The 22176-nt window shown below is 43.0% G+C and overlaps 1 protein-coding gene and 1 pseudogene across 2 annotated transcripts; both read right to left on the reverse strand.

The window, feature by feature from the left end:
- Positions 1-4155: 4155 nt before the first annotated feature.
- SLAMF7 (SLAM family member 7) lies at positions 4156-18499 on the reverse strand (the record flags this gene model as incomplete). The annotated part of the gene is made up of 7 exons (XM_081223990.1): positions 4156-4227; positions 5057-5119; positions 6917-7020; positions 7938-8054; positions 8272-8544; positions 9830-10162; positions 18445-18499. The coding sequence occupies 7 exons, from the start codon at positions 18497-18499 to the stop codon at positions 4156-4158; spliced, it is 1017 nt and encodes a 338-aa protein (XP_081080116.1).
- Positions 18500-20392: 1893 nt separating this feature from the next.
- Positions 20393-21168, reverse strand: LOC308612016 (small ribosomal subunit protein eS1-like; annotated as a pseudogene). The gene has a single exon. The product of its transcript is annotated as a small ribosomal subunit protein eS1-like (transcript).
- Between the last annotated feature and the right edge of the window lie 1008 nt (positions 21169-22176).

Consider the following 22176-nt stretch of genomic DNA (forward strand, 5'->3'; position numbering starts at 1 on the left):
CTGATCGAGCTTGCTTTAATAGTTTTTACAAAAACTTTCATGTTCTCCAAGAGTCATGTAGACTAAATGATAAGATGTTTGCCTTAACTGTTTTTCAGGAATTTGGAGTTAGCTATATTCAGTTGGAGGTTGAGCCAGTTAAGACCTCTGGCCCTCCAACTGGGCATGCATGAGTGTCCTCTTGGTGACCTTTTAACATCAGAGGGTCTAAAACTCCACCCTCAGGACATGCATGCATCCGTTTTCTGAATATGCATCCTATGAAGAAGCCTGTAGTTTAGTTGCAGTGTGCAGAATGATGATTATCTCACCTTTTTTTCTTATTTCCATTCACCTTTTCCCACATTCCCCATGCTTCAGACCACCCTGCTTTCTTACCCCATAAATAACCTGAGCCCCTCACCTTTGAGGAGGTGGATTTGAGATTTGTTCTCCTGTCTCTCCACTTGGCTGCCTCAAGAATAAACCTTTTCTCTGTTGTAGATCTTGGTGTCTCAGGAAGAACCTAGAACTTACCCCTTACTGCCTAAAAGACTTTAAGATAGGAGGCCTGTCCAGGAAGACGCTATCACCATAGATAACTATATAAAGGAGTGGCAGACAGTGGTAGAACCTAGCAAAGCCCATTTAGTCAAAGTCCTGTGTCCCATTATCTTTTGATGGCCCAGTAAACATTTGTTTACCAAACATTAACTCTTTTTATCTTCCTGTGAGTTACCTTACTTCCCCTTGAAACTTCAGACCCCTACCTCCTTCTCCTTAGTCCAGAATATATACACACCTCACCTTGTCTTGCTGTCTTTGAAATTCTTCATACTTATATGGATTCCTACTGTGCATGTAATAAATTTGATTTTCTCCTGTTAATCTGCCTTATGCCATCTTAATTGCTAGACAAAAGAACTAAGAACTAAGAAGGAAAACACTCCTTCACCCGTAATGGATTTTTCGCATTAATTTTTATTTTTCTAAATATTGCACAAAAATATTATTTACCTTGATGGCTGAGTGTTTTGGTGCTCCCTTAAATTTTGTGCCATGATGAATGCCACACTGGCTTCACCCTAGGCCATGAAGATGTGGTACAGTGTCACAGCTGAGGTGGCATCAGTGTGGGTCACACATATACTCAGTTGGTAGCTTCCCCTTCTGGCTCCAATGTAGATCACTCTCCCCTCCAAGTGCTGTTATAGCTACACTCCACCCCACACCAATCTTTGTGAGAATTAGAAAAAAAAATCTTCCTCAAGACATGCTTATTTTATTAAAAAAGTAATTGTAGTAATAAATACAGACATTTACAATATTTATATGTGAATCACACTCTCTTTGATGTGGTGTCTCAGAAAGGACACATCTGTGAAGGGGAGCAGAACTGGTCACCTCAAAAATATGTCTCTTTGGCATAAGGATTATTTTATGCTGATTACTTTTAAGAAACAACAGACATAGGAAGAGCTCTGAAAATGAGTAGAACTTACCCTTTTGTAAGAGACATTTACATTTACAAGAGAAATCTCCATTTGCAAGGGTATCTTCTCTGTGCCAGGAGGAGGGGGGTGACTAAATCTCTAAAAACTCATCAACGGAGAAGGCAGTGATCTAAAACTGCATAACATCCATGTGGTACTGTGCTTTGCCTGATAACCTCCCATAACTGCCCCCACCTCCGTCTTCTTTTGTCTGGAGATGGTGATGGAAGAGGCCATTTCAGGGAAGTTTATTCAGTTTTCCTGGGTATCTCACATGTATATAGGAGGAATACTTGTTATTAAACGTGTTTGTTTTTCTTCTGTTAATCTTTTTATTATGGGGTCTCAGCCAAGAACCCAGAAGGGCAGAGGAAAATTATTTTTTCTCATCTACATCTGCACGGCTCCACGTGGAGGCCAGCTGGGCCCTCCTCCAGGTTCCTCAGAGCTGGGGGACTGCCTCCTACGCACAACATTTGTTTCCCCTCAAATCAGCCTCAGACTGTTCTCTTGGTCCCTTCCCTTTTAGTTTTTTTCTTGAAGGCTTATTATCTCTTACATTGGCCATTTTATATCTGAAGGTTTTTTTTTTTTTTTTTTTTTAGCGGTACGCGGGCCTCTCACTGTTGTGGCCTCTCCCGTTGCGGAGCACAGGCTCCGGACGCGCAGTCTCAGCGGCCATGGCTCACGGGCCCAGCTGCTCCGCGGCATGTGGGATCCTCCCGGCCCGGGGCACGAACTCAAGTCCCCTGCATCGGCAGGCGGACTCTCAACCACTGCGCCACCAGGGAAGCCCTATCTGAAGGGTTTTTTTTCTAGATATTTCCTCTCTCCTTCTCTCTCTCTCTCTCCATCTCTCTCTCTCTCTCTCTCTCTCTCTCTCTCTCTCTCTCTCTCTCATGGTTTAAAACAACAATTTTTAAATTTCTCACTATTCTCTGGATTGCCTTGCTGGTTCTTCTGCTTCACGTGGTATTGGCTGAGGTGCCAAGAATGATGAAATATCCAAAATGGCTTCCCTCTCGTGGCTGGCGGTTGGCGCTGGCTGCTGGCTGGAAGCTCAGCTTGGCTGTCAGCCAGTGGACTTGCTCTTCTCCCTTGTGGGCCTTTCCACACAGAGCAGATATTTTCTCCTTTCACAAACTTTAACGCACATTTCTTCACCTTATTTCTAATAATTCATATATTTGGACCCACAAAATGGAAGCTGCCCCAGTGGTCCAGCCCACATCATGAATCTAAGCCTAAGTCAGACTGCACTTGTGGGAAGCACCTGTCCAGGAACCTAACATCCACTAATCACAATCCTCCAACTCGGCTTTCCCTAGCTCACCTTACCCTAGAAACTAGAACTTATAGGGAAATCCCCACCTCTTAGCCAATCATGCCCTGTTTCTAAGTTGCCTCTTCTAAAACTCTATAAAACTCACTCTTGTCCAAAATCCCTCAGGAAGAGTGCTGCACTGCTTGTGAGGCACTGTACTCCCCCAATGCAGAAGTTGTTTTCCCTTGAATAAAGGAAACACTTCACACCCCTAGACCTGAGACCTCAGATCCCTTTCCAACATTTCCATTCAAGATGTGTGTCCAGGAAGACATCCAAAGCAACCCTCTCCCGTCACATGTTTCTCATTTCATTAAAAAGGTGAGTTCTATGGAGGCAGGGATCATGTCTGTCTTATTTGCTAGACTGACCTAACAGAGGTTCCTAATAAATATTCATTGAATGAATTAAACAACTTTAAATGTTTGCAAGTCTCCTATAAATAGATTCAAAGTATGTCTTCAGGCGCAGTTCTTCCACTGAGATGGGCTCGTGCATAGGCGGCCTAAGGCCTGGGTTTCTCCCTTGCAGTACAAAAGTGTAAATGAAGCTGGGGCAGTGGTCAGTCACACTTCTGAGTTTCCACTCAGCCAAACTGAGTCTTCTACGTGGCTTCTCTGTCCTTGTGTGCTTTGACTCCCAAGTCCTGTGGATCCACACCTGACCCCCTGGGTGTTGGGAATCAGTGGTCAGGTCTGCTGCCACTGCCCACGGAAGTAGTTCATGAAGGGTCAGTTTCAGGAGAACAGAGAGCACATCTGACGAAAATCACAGTAAGCTCAGCACAGTGCCAGGCACGTCGTTGATGAGTCAGTAAATAAATCCATTTCTGACTGCTGTCTTCTGCTTCTGTGGGGAACATCAGCTGGCTGCTCTGAAGTTCTTGCTCTCTTGGCAACCAAACACTTGGTATATTCCTCATCTCCAAACCCTGGAATGGGAGCTGTCATTCAAATGTGTGAAGCTGCATTTACATTTCAACAGTGATGCTTCTAAGCCCTTGCTTTGAGTTGGCTGATAAATTCCCAGTCACATTTTCAGGAGGGATTCTGGATATGAAGACATTTCCCAGCAGTGGGAAGGATTAAGAACTCTCTCTCTCTTTTTTTTTTGGGTTTACCACACTGCTTGTGGGATTTTAGTTCCCCAACCAGGGATTGAACCCTGGCCCTCAGCAGTGAAAGCACAGAGTCCTAACCACTGGACCACCAGGAAATTCCCAGATTAGGAACTCTTAAGTCTGAAGGAGCCTAAGGGATACTTTGTTCTGGAAGGAAGTCAGTGTCCTTCATTCTTCCTTGATGTTTTTGGTTAAGTCAGTGAATTCTTTTGACCATTTTCTTTGGAGCACATGGCTGCTTAGATGACATTCTCATGGGTAAATTGCCTTGGTGTGTCTGGCAACGTGGGCAGTGAGTGGGATTTCTCCACCTGCTGGGCAGACATAAGGATGCAGAACACTGGAGAGGAGCAGAACTATGGATCCCCCCAGGAGACCCCACCATCCCAGACACTCTTCATTGCCAAGGGTACCCAACCCAAACCTCTCGCTATGCTTTCTCCCACTGTTTAATCATTTTGACCTTAGAAAAACTACTCCTCAAGCCTAACCCACATTTATCTTGTTGAATGCTTAATGAACTCAACTTTCCCTCTAATAATCTATCCAAACCAACCTTTCCTATTACTAGGCAAAGTGCTTTACCCATCCTCATTTTTCTGATGTGGTTGGGAGAGGAGACAGGAAGGTATCCCTGCTTCTGCCAAGTGTGATCTGTGAAGGAATAATCTTTAAAAGCTTACTACATTAGTAGCTTGACTGGGGAGAAGTTGCAAATCACATGTAACATAGCTAGACCATGGAAAAGAAGAAGAACACTCTCCTGCCTCCAGTTTACTAGAGGCTCAGAAACAAGCCGGAGTTGTCTCCCCAGCCATCCCTTTCTCCCAGGCACAGCCTAAGCCATGGAACTTTTCCCATGCCCTCAGTCAGGATCCTGCTGATTTTCCCTATTGATCCCGCCTGCAACCTCTCTCCTACTCTATTTGTTCCACATTACCCCCATTTTCACTCCTAAAACACAATTCTTTTCTATTCCCCACATACCTGTGTAACCTTAAGCAAAGGGAATGGGTATCCTGGTGTGCCTTTTAGTACCAAGGAAAATGAGATCCCTGGGGCCCAAGAAATTCTAGCTAAACTTGAAACAGGAAGGAGGATGGGACAGCTAAGATAAAACTCAGCTCTAAAGCTTCTTACCTTTGGGGGTATTTGCACAGTGGAATAAAGTGTATTTACTGCATTTTCCTCTGGCACAGTGCTCTGTTAAAAAACAAAAAACAAACAAAAGAAATCATCACCAACCCCTGGGTCACATAGACAAGGCCAAAGAGACATCCAGAATCCAGAGAAGGGAAAACAGAGGTGGGAGGAGATGGTGAGAGAGAAGAGAGGGTTCTGGAGCTGGAATGGGGGAGTGGGAAGTGCTCTTGTCAGTGACTGCTATTGTAATTATTAATGACTTTTTTCAAGAAGCAATTGCGGGCTTCCCTCATAGCGCAGTGGTTAAGAATCCGCCTGCCAATGCAGGGGATGCGGGTTCGAGCCCTGGTCTGGGAAGATCCCACATGCCACAGAGCAACTAAGCCCATGCACCACAACTACTAAGCCTGTGCTCTAGAGCCTGCAAGCCACAACTACTGAAGCCCACGTGCCTAGAACCCCTGCTCCGCAACAAGTGAAGCCACTGCAACGAGAAGACTGCTAACTGCAACGAAGAGTAGCCCCTGCTCACCACAACTAGAGAAAGCCCGCACACAGCAACGAGGACCCAATGCAGCCAAAAATAAATAAAATAAATAAATGTTAAAAGGGAAGAAAACTGTATCTTGGTTGAATTACTTAATAAATATGTAAGATTTATAAGTCCCATGAGCTATGAGCCTCCTAAAGTGATTAAAGGATAATTTGAAATCATATTGTCAATGTTGGAAATAAACTTTTCCATCAGTCAAAAGAGCTTATGGAGCAAATCAGAAATGCTGACTAAAGGGACAAAAAAACCCAAAACAATGACAGCAATAACAAAAGCTCCTTCTAGGCTGGAGAAAAATATCCTGGGTCAGTGAAATTTATTCCTGAACATCTAGGACAGTCTTGTGGTCTCCAGGGAATGTGTCTTGAGCAGGGGAAGAGGGAGGATGGTGACAAAGTGATCAATTTTGACAGAAGACGGGCTGAGTGAAGCACAAAGAGGTCACCCCTGTGAGGAAGGAAGTAGCTCTCAGGACACCAACAACGTCAAAGAGGAAACAGAATATCTCCTCTTGGAAAAGTTGTGGATAAGTATAAGAAGATGCATCCTGATCAGGAGACACTGAAGGCTGGAGTAAAACTAAGATTTTTGAAGCTCCAAAGTGCTTTTATTTCTTCATTAAGTGGGCCAATGTGGAAAGGGCACTATGACCCCTAAGGAGCAAGCCTAGCCTCGGCTGCAATGATTTTTGCCAGTGGACCTTTTGAAGCTGTGTACCTAGTTCTTGTCTCCAAATTGTCTCTTGTTATTTGTATTTCTTTAAACCTTAGTCTTAGGATTTTCTTTTCAAAGAGTTTTCTTTGAACTAACCTTGTGTTTGTTCACTGCAGCTTGGCGACCCACACTTGGGAAGCCTTGAGTGAGGGCCCAGAGCCACCATGGACCCTCTCAGCCCCCTCCTGATGGTTCCTTGAGTTGCCTCAGAGGAAATGGCATCTCTAAAGCCAGTTTTCTGACACTATAACTCAAACAGCATGTCAAAGTCACATTTCTCTACCCGCCATCCTATGCAAAAGGAATTGGGTCTGTTGAGTGGCCATTTTGAACAGTGGAGGGGAAGGAGTGATTCCGTAGATCACAGTGTGAGTATTACTGGCTGGGTCAGAACCAGATGCTCCAGAGACCACCAGTTCCTGCACAAGAGAGAATCCATGAAGACTTGGGGGAGACACAGGTACATTGGGTTTAAAGGGTTATACATTTCCATTTCCCATGTTGCCCAAATCCATGGAAAAATCTCAAGTAAAACAAGGAGGGCCTCAGAGAGGAGAATCAGGCCCCAGGAAAGATGGGAAAGAACTCACATTAAAGTAAGAGATTGTGTCATACTCTGAGGTCTCTCCAAAAGCGGGGGAGTAGTTAAGAGTTTCTGGATGAAGGTTCAGTCCCTTCTTCTCTTCAATGGACTCTGAAACCAAGTTGGGAGAGAATCAGAGCTGGCTCCTCCTTCCACTGGCCACCCCCATTGGCCCACCATCTGGATGATCCCCTTAGGGTGACCAACCATCCTGATTTCTGTGTAACTGAAGGGTTTTCCAGGACATGAGACTTTCAGTGCTAAACCCAGGAACCCCAAGATGAACTGGTCACCCTCATCACTTCACTTCCCAATTTCTGGACAAAGGCAGCCAAAAGAGGAAGCAGAGGAGATCAGAAATGCTTTTACTGTGTTTACAGGAGGGAGAGAATATCTCAAAGTCTGCAGTTCGTACCCAACCAACGCTTAGGTCCCTCCTCAATACCGTGAGTGGACCATATCAGTGGGAACCCGAGAAGACAAATCTGCAGGGTTTAGGGACACAGAGAATGGGGTACAGCCTGGAGAAAGGCTTCTCCAAGAGTAATGTATCTAGACTGAGGTGGGGAGTAGAGAGAAGTCTCTGGAGTTGATCCAATGGAGAGAACTGGGATGGATTGGGGGTTCTGACAGGGATGGGCTGAACGGACGGTGCTGGTTTGTGGACCTCAGAGTTGAAGGCCATGGCCTCCCAGTCAGGGGAGCAGAGTCAACAGTGTGTGACCTGTGTCAGCAGGAGGGATACACTAGTAAGTCCCTCTGGGGGGAAGGAGAAGGGCAGGCACTGGAGAAGGAACTAGGAGAGCCTTGGTCTTAGGAGAGAAGTTAAGGGCTCAGGTATTCTCTCCACTCCAGAACTAAGGAGTACAGATGGCTGGTGCTGTCCTTTAGGACAGAGATGATGGATTCTTCATTTCTGCATCCTTAGTGCCTAGCACCAAGCTTGGCACACAGTCCAACATACTGTTGAATAAATGAAGGAGAAAATGCATGCTTGAGGGTGAAAACAAAAATAGTTCATGCTCTACCTTTTCTTCTTTCTCTTCGTATGATCAAAATAATTAGCACCAATGCAATGAAACAGAGCAGGATGAGTGACAACAGGAGTTTGAGGATCACAGAGGTAACCAGGCCACCAGCAGCACCTTTAAAGAGAGAATGGGTGGAAGCACAGGGCAGGGAGAAGAGTCAGCTAGGGAAAATGACCCAACTTTTGGAGCAATTGCAAACTTCCTCCCAGTCTGATGACTTCCCCAGGGCTTCCAGTTTTCACAAAGGGCTTGTTCCCATGGGGGACCAGGAGCTGAAGAAGATATAGGTCCTAAGACCAGGGACTCCTGGAGAGAGAGGAGAGACAGTCACCTTCACAGAGCTTCCAGGCAAAGATGGGGTTTGAGGAGTTGCTGCTGACGGGGTTTCTGGCCATGCAGATGAAGGTCATGTCCCTTTTCTCCTGCCTCCAGGATATGGGGAGGATGGAGCCACTATGGGACTCATTGATCACCTGTCCCAGGGACTTCCAGCTGTAAGTTACATCCTCTCCTCCCTGTTCCATGGAACATGTCAGATTGGTTACACATGTGCCATTCTTATTGTTTTGCAGACCTGTGATGACTTTGGGCTTTGACAGGTGCTCTGTAAAAGAGAAATAGACAACCAAGTGTGGAAACTATGCCCATAGCTCTCATTTTTTCTACATTATTCTTGTAAACCTTGGACCTGAATCTCCCTGGTGTGCTACAGAGTGGAGAGGAAGCAGCAATTCAGAGCAGAATTCTCATTCTTATCCGGGGAAGAGAACTATCTAGGTCAGATTGCCCACAGCCATAAAACAACAACAATAATAATAGAAATAATTACAATGCAACAAGAATGAGCTGCCATTTACTAAGCACAGGCATATGGCAAGCACTGTGTTAAAATCATTTTAGATGTTCATTAGTTTTATTTTTTTTGGAGGCTCCCTATTCCCCTGTCCTCAGGCTTCCTTGAAGAGACTCACTTTACTCTCTAGGAGAGAACAAAGGTATTGGAGCAACACTTCTGGTTCCCCTCTCTACCTTGTGCTCACTCTTTCAGAGGATGAACAATTGTTTCATTGCTGAGATGGTGAGTCTGACATCCCTCATCTACATTTCTCTGTTTACATGTTTGAGCTGTTATGATTGTTGTTTAAATGTGGTTTGCCCTCACCCCTCCTCCCCCACTAGTTTGCCTGCAGAATGCATGTCATCCATTCTTTTCAACTATATCTATATGGAGGACACACCTGGATCAAGGTGCATGGTCTGCCTCCTACCAGCAAACCTGCAGGCCCATCTCCTGGTGTCCCGATATTGCAGCTCAGTGAGAGAGGCAGCTATTCTTTTAGCTGGTTGAGTAATTGTTTCATAAGTTCATTTTCCCTGAATAGGCACCAAAGTCTAGACTTGGGGGAAAGTATTTTTATTATCCAGCTTTACCAGAAAAAATAAAGCTGATATTTTTATCTTCCTTTCTGATTCTTGTGTCTATTTCTCATTTGGTTAGAATCTTCACGGGAAGAGGTGTGATTGATAGTTATACCTGATAATCTTTCTAAGATAGGTATCACTTTATTCCCCATTACAGATATGGAAACTAAGTTTCAAAGAGATCAAGTAACTTGGCTAAGGCCATGTAACTAGTAAGTAGAGAAGCCAACATTTGACCTGCATGATTGTCACTTCTCATAAAGCCTATCTGCTGCACCACAATCCTTCTTACTGAATATCTAAGAGGGGACCTCAAGGGTTGGTTATATCTACTTCATCCACGCACGAGTTCCCTCTTCCACTTTATTGCCAAGGGTTTATCTAGCCTTTGTCTGAACAGCTCCAATATCAGGGAGTTCACCATTTTAAGAAGGCAGTCATCCGCCTTTGGAACTGATTCTGCTCACCATAGACACGCAGCTCATACTCCTGGGTTAGGGGATCCTGGAAGGTTGAGCTGTGTATCTCCGCACGGTAGACACCTGAGTCATTCTTCTTCAGTTTGCTGAGCTTCAGTGAGTAGCCTTCATGTGGGAAATTCACCCTTTCCTTGTTACGATGTTGGGTCACTATGATAACGGGTTTTTTGTCTGCCAACTTTGGCTGTATGGTGACGAGAGTGGTTGTGTTGAAGACCCAGATAATGCTGTCAATTTGATCTACTGAGTGATTCAGTGGGAAAGTCACAGACCCACCAAGGGCACCAACTAGCTTCTTCAGTACTCCAGAGGCTGCTGGCCCTGCAGAAACAGAGAACCATAAAATAAAGCTGAGTTCCTGCCCTTGCCACCAATTACTCACTCCCTCTGGGTCCTGGAAAGGTCCCAAGAAACCCTCTCAGTCTAATTCAACCAGTCCTGGGAAACCCTTAGGAACCTCACTCACACAAAGGCACTGAGGTCAGAACTCTCTGCCTGAAAGGGGTGACTACAGGCAAACCCACCCCATTCCCAGAGATCTCTGGCTGAAAAGACCAAGCTCTGAGGTAGACCATGACAAGTTCCTGTGGGGTGACAAGTGGGGAGGTTACTGTCCAAGCTCCATTTAGGACTCCCAGATTGCTCCTGGGAGAGCTGATTTTGTTGCAGATGAAGAAGGTAGCAGTCTATCTGACCTGGGGCAGAGACTCTTAAGCACAAACCAGGGCACTGGGAGGCAAGCTGTAAGTCTTTAAAGATAGTGGTAGCTTAGAAGTTTGAGGATAATTTATCTTTCTATTTTATGGTGGATGGGAGTGAATTCAAGATCATCCCCAAATGAGGTTCTCATTCACTTGAATTCCAATATCCTTCCTTGAGTGGAAAGGAAAAGGGTGAGTGACTGGGAGCTCTGGAATATGCCCAGGCTACCTTGTGATGTTTAACCTGAACTATCAGGAATTGTAGTAGGGCTTTACTGCTCCCTGCCTCCCAAATTTCTGTTTCACTGCAATCTTAGTTCACCTCAGAAAGCATGACTTGCAAACAACCATCACTGATTTTGTGGCTCCAGGTGAAAAACAGTTAAGAATGGCTGCTGAAAAAGCTTCCAGAAGTGGTCAACTGAGCAGCAACCTACTAAATAGCCCATGGGCCAAAACTGGCCTGCCCCCTCTTTTTGAAAATAAAGTTTTATTGGAACACAACCATGTTCTTTCCTTTGCACATTGTCTATGGTTGCTTTTCCACTACAAAGGCTGAGTTGGATAGTTGTGACAGAGATCATACTGCCTGCAAAGCTTAAAATTTTACTATTTGGCCCTTTACAGCAAAAGTTTGTTAACTGGATTTGATTAAAAAAACAAAAACAAACATGAGATTCAAGAAAACCTAAGTAACTTTTCCAAGGGCACAAAGCTAGCAGGTGATAATTTGAGGATTTAACCCAATGTCACTTCAGCCCTGGAGCCTGGACTCTTTCCACTATGGCTCAGTTTGAAGGTCCCTTGGCATTTGTACCAGCTCCAGCCCTTTCCATTAGTCCCTTTCTTCAGGTCCCTCAAGGGCTCAAGTGTCAACTCTGAAGCCCTGGGTTCTCATGGAATCCCGATTTACCATTCAAGTCCTTTGGTGACCTTCCTTCAAGTACAAGCTGCTCTACCAGTACCCCCAGAGTAAGGGAATCTGGTGCTACCAAATGTTGACCTAGCCCCTTGATAACAGGTCTTGGATCTTGACCAAATTTTTTGCTAAATTTATCTCTAAAAGTACTGGTTTCTCTTCCTGAGTAAATGCCTTTTAGGAGCTGATTCCTGTTTTCAGACATTTTCCCTCTATAATTTATATATATGCATATATACATTGGATCACTCAAGCCTTTATCAAATCATCCTGTTAAATAAGCTGATTTTCCAAAAAGCTGCCCTCCCTGCTTCATTAATACTAAGGGAGGATGGTTTTTCATTACTCTCTCTTTGATCATCTCATGGGGTGTCAAAATATTTCCAGTAAATGTTATACACAAAACCAGTCTTATTTGAATTTTTGATTTATCAATTAATATATTCATTCTCTTACTTCAACCATGAGATGGAAGGGGTGAATATTTTGCAGTCAAATAAAAATTGGATATCACTTGCCCCCAAGTAGGTGCAATTCTTGGATTAGGGCACCTTTGAGTATTTTAATTTTCATGTGAGGTTTGGGGGACATGTATATGTCAAGGAGGTGACAAAATTGTAAGGATGTGGCTTTAGTGTTTTAGCAAGTGTGTGTGCACTTAAGCCATGAATAATTAATTGTTCTTTTCACATCTTTATATACATGGTGCTATCTTCCTAGGGTACATTTTAAGAAATGTTAATTGTGTGGAGATATAAGAAAATATCTCCAAATTCATTGTTCCTTGTTAGAATGAAATTAGAGGACAATACAGTGCAAATTGCCAACATGAACCTAGATGGAGGATATTGTTCTATCTTTATTGTATCTTCAGAGTGAGGAGAAGAGTCATAAAAGAAGAAAATAGTTCCATGCTATTCCCTAAATATGAGCTCAGACGTTAAGGGCCTGGGTTGGTTAAGTCCTAACCAGTTTTGTTTCCTCTTCCCAGTTGACTGTGAAAGGGGGTCCAGAAACAAGACACTTCTCTTCTCAGCTTCTAAGACTGAACTGAAGCTCCCCTTTCTCTGATGGCTTCTCCACTTGCGGTGTGTGGCCTTATAGGGTTTTACCATGTCTAGGTAAGTCATGCTCTGCTCATTCAGTCATTCCTTCCTTTAACAAGAATTTGTTTAGTTCCATACTTGTGCCTGGCACTGTTTAGGAGTTGAGAGTATGACTGGGGAGCAAGATAGTTATGATCCTTGCACTCATGGAGTTGGGGGAGAGTCATTAAATAAGTAACAACATGTGCTGTGAAAGGGGAAATGACAGTACCTAGGGAACACATGATGGGGGTAGGGGATGTAACATGACCTGAGTCATCAGAAGGCCCTAGAGAATGAGTAGCTACTAACACCTATCTACAAGGCCAGGGAGGATTGGGCCCCATGAGACTCATCTACCCTCCCACCTGGATTAATGTGGTGAATGTTGTAACTTGCCTCTTCTGCATTCATTTCAGTCCTTCCTCATTTTGTAGCAGCCATATGGTTTGGGTACCTCAACTCAAGTGGTAGCATTCCTCTGCATAGTAATTAGTTCAGGGGTATCGCATGTCCCAGGTTGATTGTATCTGAGAGAAGCCTAGGGCTTTTGTTCCTAGGCCAGCAAAAGTTGATGCTATGGGAAGATATTAAGCCTTGGACTGCCACCCACTTACTACCACCAGACAAGCAGCCAGGGCTCCTTCCTCAGCTTATCCCCAGTTTACGTCCTAACTCACGCTTTTATTGGTGCTTTATCCTTTTCTCTGTCCATCTAAATCTTATTTAAGACCCATAAATCCTAGTTCAAAGTCCTTCCCTGTGGAAGTCTTCAACTCTTTCTCACACCTACCCCCTGAAATTCCACCATGAATGTCACTTCATTTTCCACTTGAAATTCCCCATGAGGAGCTATTCCCCTGGGTGGTGACCAGACATACCATTTTGCTGTGAGTTAGAGGATCACTGATCTACAGGCATTAGGTTCCAGATCACCTGGTGATGGGGTCTGGAGTCTCATCCAGGGACCTGTGGAGATGGCCTCTTCTCCCAGGCAACATGCAGCAGTGTAAAAAAGTTAGAGGTCTGGTCTAACTGGGGGTCAGGAGACCTGGGTTCCATTCTGGTTCCTCTGTAATAATAACTCCAGGAATGAATACTTGGTTTAATGGGTATTCCTGTTCTTGATCCTCAAGTCAACTCTATGTGATAAAGTTTAAGCTGCACTTTATAGATGAAGACATTGGGGTTCCAAGATGCTGAGTGACTTTCCCAAGGCCCCAAACTGGAAACTGGCAGAAGTGACATGAGAAGGTAGTTCGTTCCCCCATCTCCTCTAGAGGCCTGCATTCTTTCCACTGCTGCCTTCCACTATCACTTTGAATATCAGCTTATCCCCAGTTTACGTCCTAAACGTAAATTCGAATTTCAGCGTTCTCACCTCTCATAGGAGAAAAAGAATAACCTTTATTCACCAGGATTTAGGGAAGGATGAATTGTGAATACAGATGTGAAAACATTTTGAGAAGTACAGAGCAGTCTGAGACATGGTGGGAAGCAAGAGGGAACCACAGGCAGTAGTGCTATAAGAGACAGGCTTTGAGAAAGCTTCCCACTTTTTGGTCTCATTTCTGCAAGAATGGCTAAAAGTGAGATTTCCCAAAACTTCTTTGGATGGCTTCTCAGTAAGGTAAGCTTCTTAGAAGGTGGTCTGGACCCTAACACCTATACACCAGTCACTGGCTAATTCACAGAGTAAGAATAAGTCCAATCACCACGCAGGGAGATAATTCCTACAGAAGCATCCCCACCCACCTACTTTTGGAGGTTGAGGGAGCTGGGGCAGGAGACCCTCTGCTTTCTGCCCTGGCCAAGTCTCAGGTATTTTTGGCACCAGGAGATTCAGCCCTAAGATGCTCTTCATAACAAGAAGGGACAACAGCTCCTCCCTTTTGCCACCTTCCTTTCCTTTTGGCTGTCACCTCCTCCCCTTAACCTGTTCCCCCAAGGCTCATGTGTTGAGTGGAGGGAAGGAGCCAAATTAGGAGGAAGGGACACCATCAGTACAACCAGAATCAAGGAATGGTGACCTAGGAGGAAGACCTTGGCATAGCGGAGTGTGTAAAGTCCACCTCCTGCTTGCCAGCCCAGTCCCCGAGCACCTCTTCCAGTACTGGGTGCTTCTATCAGAATGCACCAGCGTGTCATGCCACCCTCACCATGGAAACCAAGGACCAGAGCATCTCAAATCTAGGAGGAATTTTAGGGACTACTTAGTCCAATCCCATTTTATAGATGAAGAGTCTGGTGCTCTGAAGGTTATAGTGATGTGTGCCAAGTGAGTGGAAGGCCAGGATTAGTAACAAGGGCTCCTAAGGCAGGGTTTCCCAAGCTGTGCCCCTGTTACCTTTGAGGTCTGTGGCAGTGCCTCAGTGTACCTCTTGGGAGCTTAGATGGAGGTCAAGGGGGTAGGGGATGGGGTGGAGGCTATGGAACCCACCCCCCCGCCATCATGGAGGCTTCAGTTCTATGCATCAGAGTTGTTTGTTTCTGTGTAAGTTTTCTTTTTATAAAAGGAAACCACTGCTTAAAATAGAAAAAAACGACTTTGGAAACTACTGTTCTTTACCCAAATTCCCCTTAATTAATGTACTTGGAAAGGGCATTTACAATCAGTACCATGTAAGATGTACATGGAACAGAGGCTGACAAGCCTCCCAGTTCACCAGCCACCTTTGCCAACACTCCAGTTCTAACCTGCAACATTCACATTCAAGTTCCCTACTGTTCTGCCCCTCACTCATCTCCGAAACGTTCCTCTTGTTTGTCTCTTCTGGTCTTTTTCAACACCTCCCCAATACCTCCTCACCCGCTTTTTCTGAGTTCCTTTTATAAACTGTCTCCTCAACCCTACTGTATCCTATAATTATAAAATTTTGCCCATTTTCCAGATGAGAATACTGAGGCTGCAAGAGTTGTTCCTTGGTCCCTCTGAATTTGGCCAGGGTAATTTTTGTTTGGTGCATTCACGTCCTGGAAATGGAGTTCCCTACTCTTCTTAGGCATTTCCAGTGCCTACCTTGGCCTCATGTACCTGGAGAGGGAAGGAATCTCTGGGGAAGATTCATCTCAAATACACATTCATTGAGCACTTTTTCTGAGGGTACAATATTAGGCCGTTAGTTTGGTGTGATGAAATGAGCACTAGCTTTGGAAACTCAGTTTCTGTTCTACCTCTTAATAGCTGTGTAATCTTGCCTAAGACCCTTGACCTCTCAGAGCCTAAGTTTTGGGGATAATAATATCTATCTTATAGACTTGTGAGGAGATTGTATGAAAAATGCCTTGGATGTAATAGGAGCTTAATAAATGGTGATTATTATTATATTGTTTTGCATTTGATATTTTATTTAAAACATCACAATAATTTGCAAGTTAAGTTTCATTTTCTGTTACATACTTGTAAACACTGAGGTTCAGAGGCTAAGAAACTTATCCACAATAATATAGCTGCTAAGTCAAACCCAGGAGTTCTTCTCCAGGGCCAGCACTGCTTTCACAGTCCTGCCCACTGGAGGCTCTATGACAATCTCAGATTGTTCTTTCAATCACGGAATGTATAGCACGCAGGCTGCCACAGCCTCCTGGAGCAGGGCGCACACTTGCAACTTGCACCCCGCTGCCCCAGGTCATGTTTCAGGTGGACACCTGGGTTTTGAAAAGTCCTGCCACGTCCTCCCCAATTTCACCGTCCCCAAGTTCCCCTTCTGATCACCATTTCCGTTCAAGGAATGTTTTTTAAAGTAAGGGTCAGTTCCAGGACCAGGTGCTTCCTAAAAATGCAAACTTTTAACGAACTCACGGAGGGTGAGAGTCTGTTGATGCTTAACAGTTCAAGACACCAGGTGGTGGGGAGGAGAGGATTGCGAGGCCTGATTTAATATGTGGGCTTGGGCAGGTCTCTTCTGGCAGGCCTGGAGCACACATAAATGAACCAGCCACACCAAATCCTCAGAGGGAGACTTCATGGTGGTTCTCCATGAGTTTGATGACCAGAAAGATATTCCTAACTTATGGGGTTCCTGGTCCTTCCTGAGAGTCCTGAAGATAGTAACATCTTGAAAGACTACAATACCTGTGACAGGCATAGAAAAGTCCTCAGTCCTTCTTGGCATTAAATATAAAGTGCCTACCTATGAGTTGGTTTTCTAAGTAGAGACTGATTGTGTTACTTGGGTTAAGAGAGAAAATTCAAATGTTCTCTGCCATCAGTATGATTGTTAAATGCATAATAATTTAAAATATTTTTCTAAATAATACATATTTATATTTACATAAATATAAAACATAGAAGTATATGTATAAATGTTATAAATATATTTAAATTAAAACATTTAAAATATATATTTCTAAGTAAATAAATATACATCTGTACCATCTCTTATTTTTTTTAAATTACCCTCAAAATGAGGGAAGGCTGAGGTCCGAGGAAGATGACATTCTTCATCTATTTCATGGCAGAATCCAGATTAGGACACAGGTTTTTCTGATACCCAACACCACTTCTTTCAGCCCTTCATTCCCTGGGACAATCAGAAGGGTAGTCAACTCTCAAAGTCATTCCTTCTCCTCTCCCTCCAGTCTCTTCCTACCCTCTGTGAGTCAGAGACCACAGGATATAAAAGCCCTTGCACAACCATAAACCATAAACAAGACCAAAAGACAACCCTCAGAATGGGAGAAAATATTTGCAAATGAAGCAACTGACAAAGGGTTAATCTCTAAAATTTACAAGCAGCTCATACAACTCAATAACAAAAAAACAAACAACCCAATCCAAAAATGGGCAGAAGACCTAAATAGACATTTCTCCAAAGAAGATATACAGACTGCCAACAAACACATGAAAGAATGCTCAACATCATTAACCATTAGAGAAATGGAAATCAAAACTACAAGGAGATATCATCTCACACGGGTCAGAATGGCCATCATCAAAAAATCTAGAAACAATAAATGCTGGAGAGAGTGTGGAGAAAAGGGAACACTCTTGCACTGCTGCTGGGAATGTAAATTGATACAACCACTATGGAGAACAGTATGGAGGTTCCTTAAAAAACTACAAATATAGAACTACCATACGACCCAGCAATCCCACTACTGGGCATATACCCTGAGAAAACCATAGTTCAAAAAGAGTCATGTACCAAAATGTTCATTGCAGCTCTATTTACAATAGCCAGGAGATGGAAGCAACCTAAATGTCCATCATCGGATGAATGGATAAAGAAGATGTGGCACATATATACAATGGAATATTACTCAGCCATAAAAAGAAACGAAATTGATTTATTTGTAGAGACGTGGCTGGACCTAGAGTCTGTCATACAGAGTGAAGCAACTCAGAAAGAGAAAAACAAATACCGTATGCTAACACATATATATGGAATCTAAGAAAAAAAATGTCGTGAAGAACCTAGGGGTAAGACGGGAATAAAGACACAGACTTACTAGAGAATGGACTTGAGGATATAGGGAGGGGGAAGGGCAAGCTGTGACAAAGTGAGAGAGTGGCATGGACATATATACACTACCAAACGTAAAATAGATAGCTAGTGGGAAGCAGCCGCATAGCACAGGGAGATCAGCTCAGTGCTTTGTGACCACCTAGAGGGGTGGGATAGGGAGGGTGGGAGGGAGGGAGATGCAAAAGGGAAGAGATATGGAACATATGTATATGTATAACTGATTCACTTTGTTATAAAACAGAAACTAACACAGCATTGTAAAACAATTATACTCCAATAAAGATGTAAAAAAAAAAAAAGAAAACAATATTAGATGAGGGAGCAGAGCCTCCTAAGTTGAACCAGAGGCCCAGAGTGGAACCAGGAGCCTGGAGCTACATGCAGGATGGGGTAGGCAGTCAGGAAAACAGGAGGATCTTGCTGGACTCACCTGTGAGCTGGCAGAGGAGAAAGGTGAAGACGAAGCATGCTGGGGAAGCAAGCATATTGCTCTTTGTATGTCAGTCACTAAAATGAACCCACTTCCCTCTTGTAGTCACCTTCTTATATCTCTTCCCCTGCTGGGATTTTAAGTAGGTGGGGTCATGAGATTGAGAATGAGTCATCTCAATTTTCTCCATGTGGCCATCCTTTTCTGTTACACCATGTGACCTTTCAGAGATTCAGAATAGAGAACATGGAAGGAAATAGAAGGTTATACGGAGAACAAAAGGGTGGCACTGGGGATAATAATAATATCTGAGCTTTGCTAAGTACCAGGAGTACCTGCATTCTTTTATTTATTCCTCATAACAACCCTGTGAGTGAAATACTACCATAATGCCTAGTTTACAGATGAGAAAATGAAGGCTTAGAGTATAGTACAGCAAAATTAAGAAGTTCTTTTAATCAAAAGAAACCGTTAGAATAGTAAAAAGGCAAGCCACGTAGTGGGAGAACATATCTGTAATACATTTATTCAACAAGAGACCTATATCCATAATATATGGTTGTCCAGTTGTTCCAGTACCATTTGTTGAAAAGACTGTCCTTTCTATATTGAATTGCTTTTTATTTTAAAGTTAATTTTATTGGAGTATAGTTGCTTTACAATGTTGTGTTAGTTCCTGCTGTACAGCAAAATGAATCAGCTATACATATACATATACATATATTCCCTCTTTTTTGGATTTCCTTCCCATTTAGGTTACCACAGTACATTAAGTGAAGTTACCTGTGCTATACAGTGTGTTTTCATTAGTTGTCTATTTTGAATTTCTTTTATACCTCTGTCAAAATGCAGTTGATCATACTTGTGTGGGTATATTCTGGGCTACCTATTCTGTTCCATTGATTTATATAATGTAATTATTGATATATTATGACTTAAGTCTGCCATTTTATTGTTTGTTTTCTTCTTGTTTCTCCTGTTTTTTTATTCCTCCGTTTTACTTTCCTGGCCATTCTGTAGGTTATTTGAATATTTTAAAAATAATTCCATTTTGATTTATCCATAGTGTATCTTGAGTGTATCTCTTTTTTTTTTTTTCCGTACGAGGGCCTCTCACTGTTGAGGCCTCTCCCGTTGCGGAGCACAGGCTCCGGACGCACAGGCTCAGCGGCCATGGCTCACGGGCCCAGCCGCTCCGCAGCATGCGGGACCCTCCCGGGCCGGGGCACGAACCCATGTCCCCTGCATCGGCAGGCAGACTCTCAACCACTGCGCCACCAGGGAAGCCCTTGAGTGTATCTCTTTGAATAGATTTTTAAATGGCTGCTCAAGGCATTACGTTAAACCTACGTAACTTATGGTTTACTGATGTTGGCTTTTTACCAGTTCAACTAGCATGTAGAAACATTACCCTTACAAGATTCATTTACCATCACTCCTTAATAACTTATCTTAACTATATCCTCTCCACATATTGAGAACCATATCAGGTAATGTTATAATTTTTGCTTCAATTGTCCAATATAATTTAGAAAACTCAAGAGGAGAAGGATAGGGAATTCCCTGGTGGTCCAGTGGTTAGGACTCAGTACTTTCACTTCCAGGGCCTGGGTTCAATCCCTGGTGGGAGAACTAAAATCCTGCAAGCCGCCTGGTGCAGCCAATAAAAAGAAAGAAATGAGGAGAAGGATAGTCCATGATATGTAACCCATATTTTTACTCTTTCCATTGCTCTTTCTTTATTCCTGATGTTCCAAGTTTCCTTCTTTTTTCTTTCTGTTTCAAGATATTCCTTTAGCCATTCTTTTAGGGTAGGTCTGCTGGTGACAAATACTTTTAGTTTTCCTTCACAATGAGGATGTCTTGATTTCACCTTCATTTCCTGGGCATAGAATTCTATTTTTTCACAAATAAGATCTTTTATTTGTCACCATTAGAAGCCTGATTTTTAAACAGATTCTTGGACTGGTGGCTCATATCCATCAGTTCATTCAACTTTAGCACCTGCTGCATCCCCAGTAGCCTTTCCAGAACTACTATCTTCACTATGTAGCTCCATGAGTTCTCCCAATTCAAACTTGGGCTTCTTCATGTTTTCTTTTCTAACAAATGCATCATGGAGTGGATAAATAGATTGGCAGGACTTTTCTGTCTTTCCCAATGCTGCCTGGAATGAATTTACTTACCCTCTTTCAAGTCATTTGTCTGCACCTCTTGGGTCATGATTTTCATCATCTTCTTGTGGATCTGGAGGACCTGCTGATGTTGGGCTTAAGAGGTCTTCCAAATCTGATTGTTGCGTTTTTTAGTAAAACCCGTACAGAATAGACGAAGCAAATAACCATAGGTAGTCTTGACATAAATGTGAGCTTCAGTGATGGTCTGACATTTTTTGACCATGGAGCACATTTTGTAATGGGTAAGATCCATGCCATGGAAATTAGTCAGGCAGTTTTTGCCCTGAACATCCTCAGTAATTAGCATGAATTTTCTAAATGCAACTTCATCATTCTGCAGATCAACAAGGTTCACTTCAAAAATATGACCCTTGAGGCCATCAGATGCGATTTGGGTTCCTTGAGTTCTCGTGACTTGTGTTTCCCCAATAGTTCTTATAGTGAACATAGCTGGTGCTTTCACGTCGTACCAATCTTTCTTAGAAACTGCGTCAACCACTTTCTTCTTGGCTCCCTTTTTACCACCTTTTGTAAGGTGCTTGATCTTGCTGACCCTGGGTATAGAATTCTAGATTGACAGTTCTTTTCTTTCAGCACTTGAAAAATGTTATGCTACTCCTCTTGCCCGCATTGGTTTCTAATGAGAAATCAGCAGTCATTTAAATTGTTTTCCCCTGTAGTTAATGTGTTGTTTCTCTATGTTATGAAGATTTTTTTTCTTTTTTGTTTGTTTTCAGCTGGTTGATTATAATGTGTCTTGGTATGTGTTTCTTTGAGTTTCTTTGGGGTTCGTTCAGTTTCTTGAATCTGTAGATTTGTGCTTTTTGCCAAGTTTGGAGAAATTTCAACACTTTTTGAATAGTTTTTCTTTTTTTAGCCCAACTTTCTTATTTTTTCTCCTCTCATTCTGAGACTTTGATAACAAGAATGTTAGATCTTCTATTATTGCCCCCATGGAACTCTGAGTCTCTGTTAATTTTTTTCAGTCTATTTTCTTTCTGTTGTTCAGCTTGCACATTTTTAATCTTCAAGTACACTGATTCTTTCCTTTATAATCTCCATTTTGCTATTAAGCCTATTAAGTGACTTTTAATTTTCATTTACTGCATTATTCACTTCTAAAACTTCCCTTTGTTTCTTCTTCATATATTCTGTTCTTTTGCTGAGACTTTCTAGTGGTTTTGTCTTTTTTTCATTTCCAGGGTTTTATAATTACTTGTTGAAGCATTTTTATGATGGTTGCTTTAAAATCCTTGTCAGATAATTCCAACATCTGTCATCTTGGTTTTGGTGTCTATTGATTGCATTTTCTTCATTCAAGTTGATATTTTCCTGGTTTTTGGTATGAAGAGTGATTTTTGACACTGTGGTGGTGGGGTTGGTGATGTTATTACAACTGGGTAGTTGTGAAAATCCAAAATTTCCCTTGTCCTTGCTCAATAACACCCCAAGCAAGAGAGGGAAGTAGTGCCTCATTACTTCAGGGTGGGAATGGAAGTTCAGTCTTCCCACTCAGCCTCTTCTGATGTCACCCCAGTTGGGAAGACAAGGGATT

This window comes from Mesoplodon bidens (assembly GCF_964165515.1).
Source record: "Mesoplodon bidens genome assembly, chromosome: 2".
In the NCBI taxonomy this organism is placed as follows: Eukaryota; Metazoa; Chordata; class Mammalia; order Artiodactyla; family Ziphiidae; genus Mesoplodon; species Mesoplodon bidens.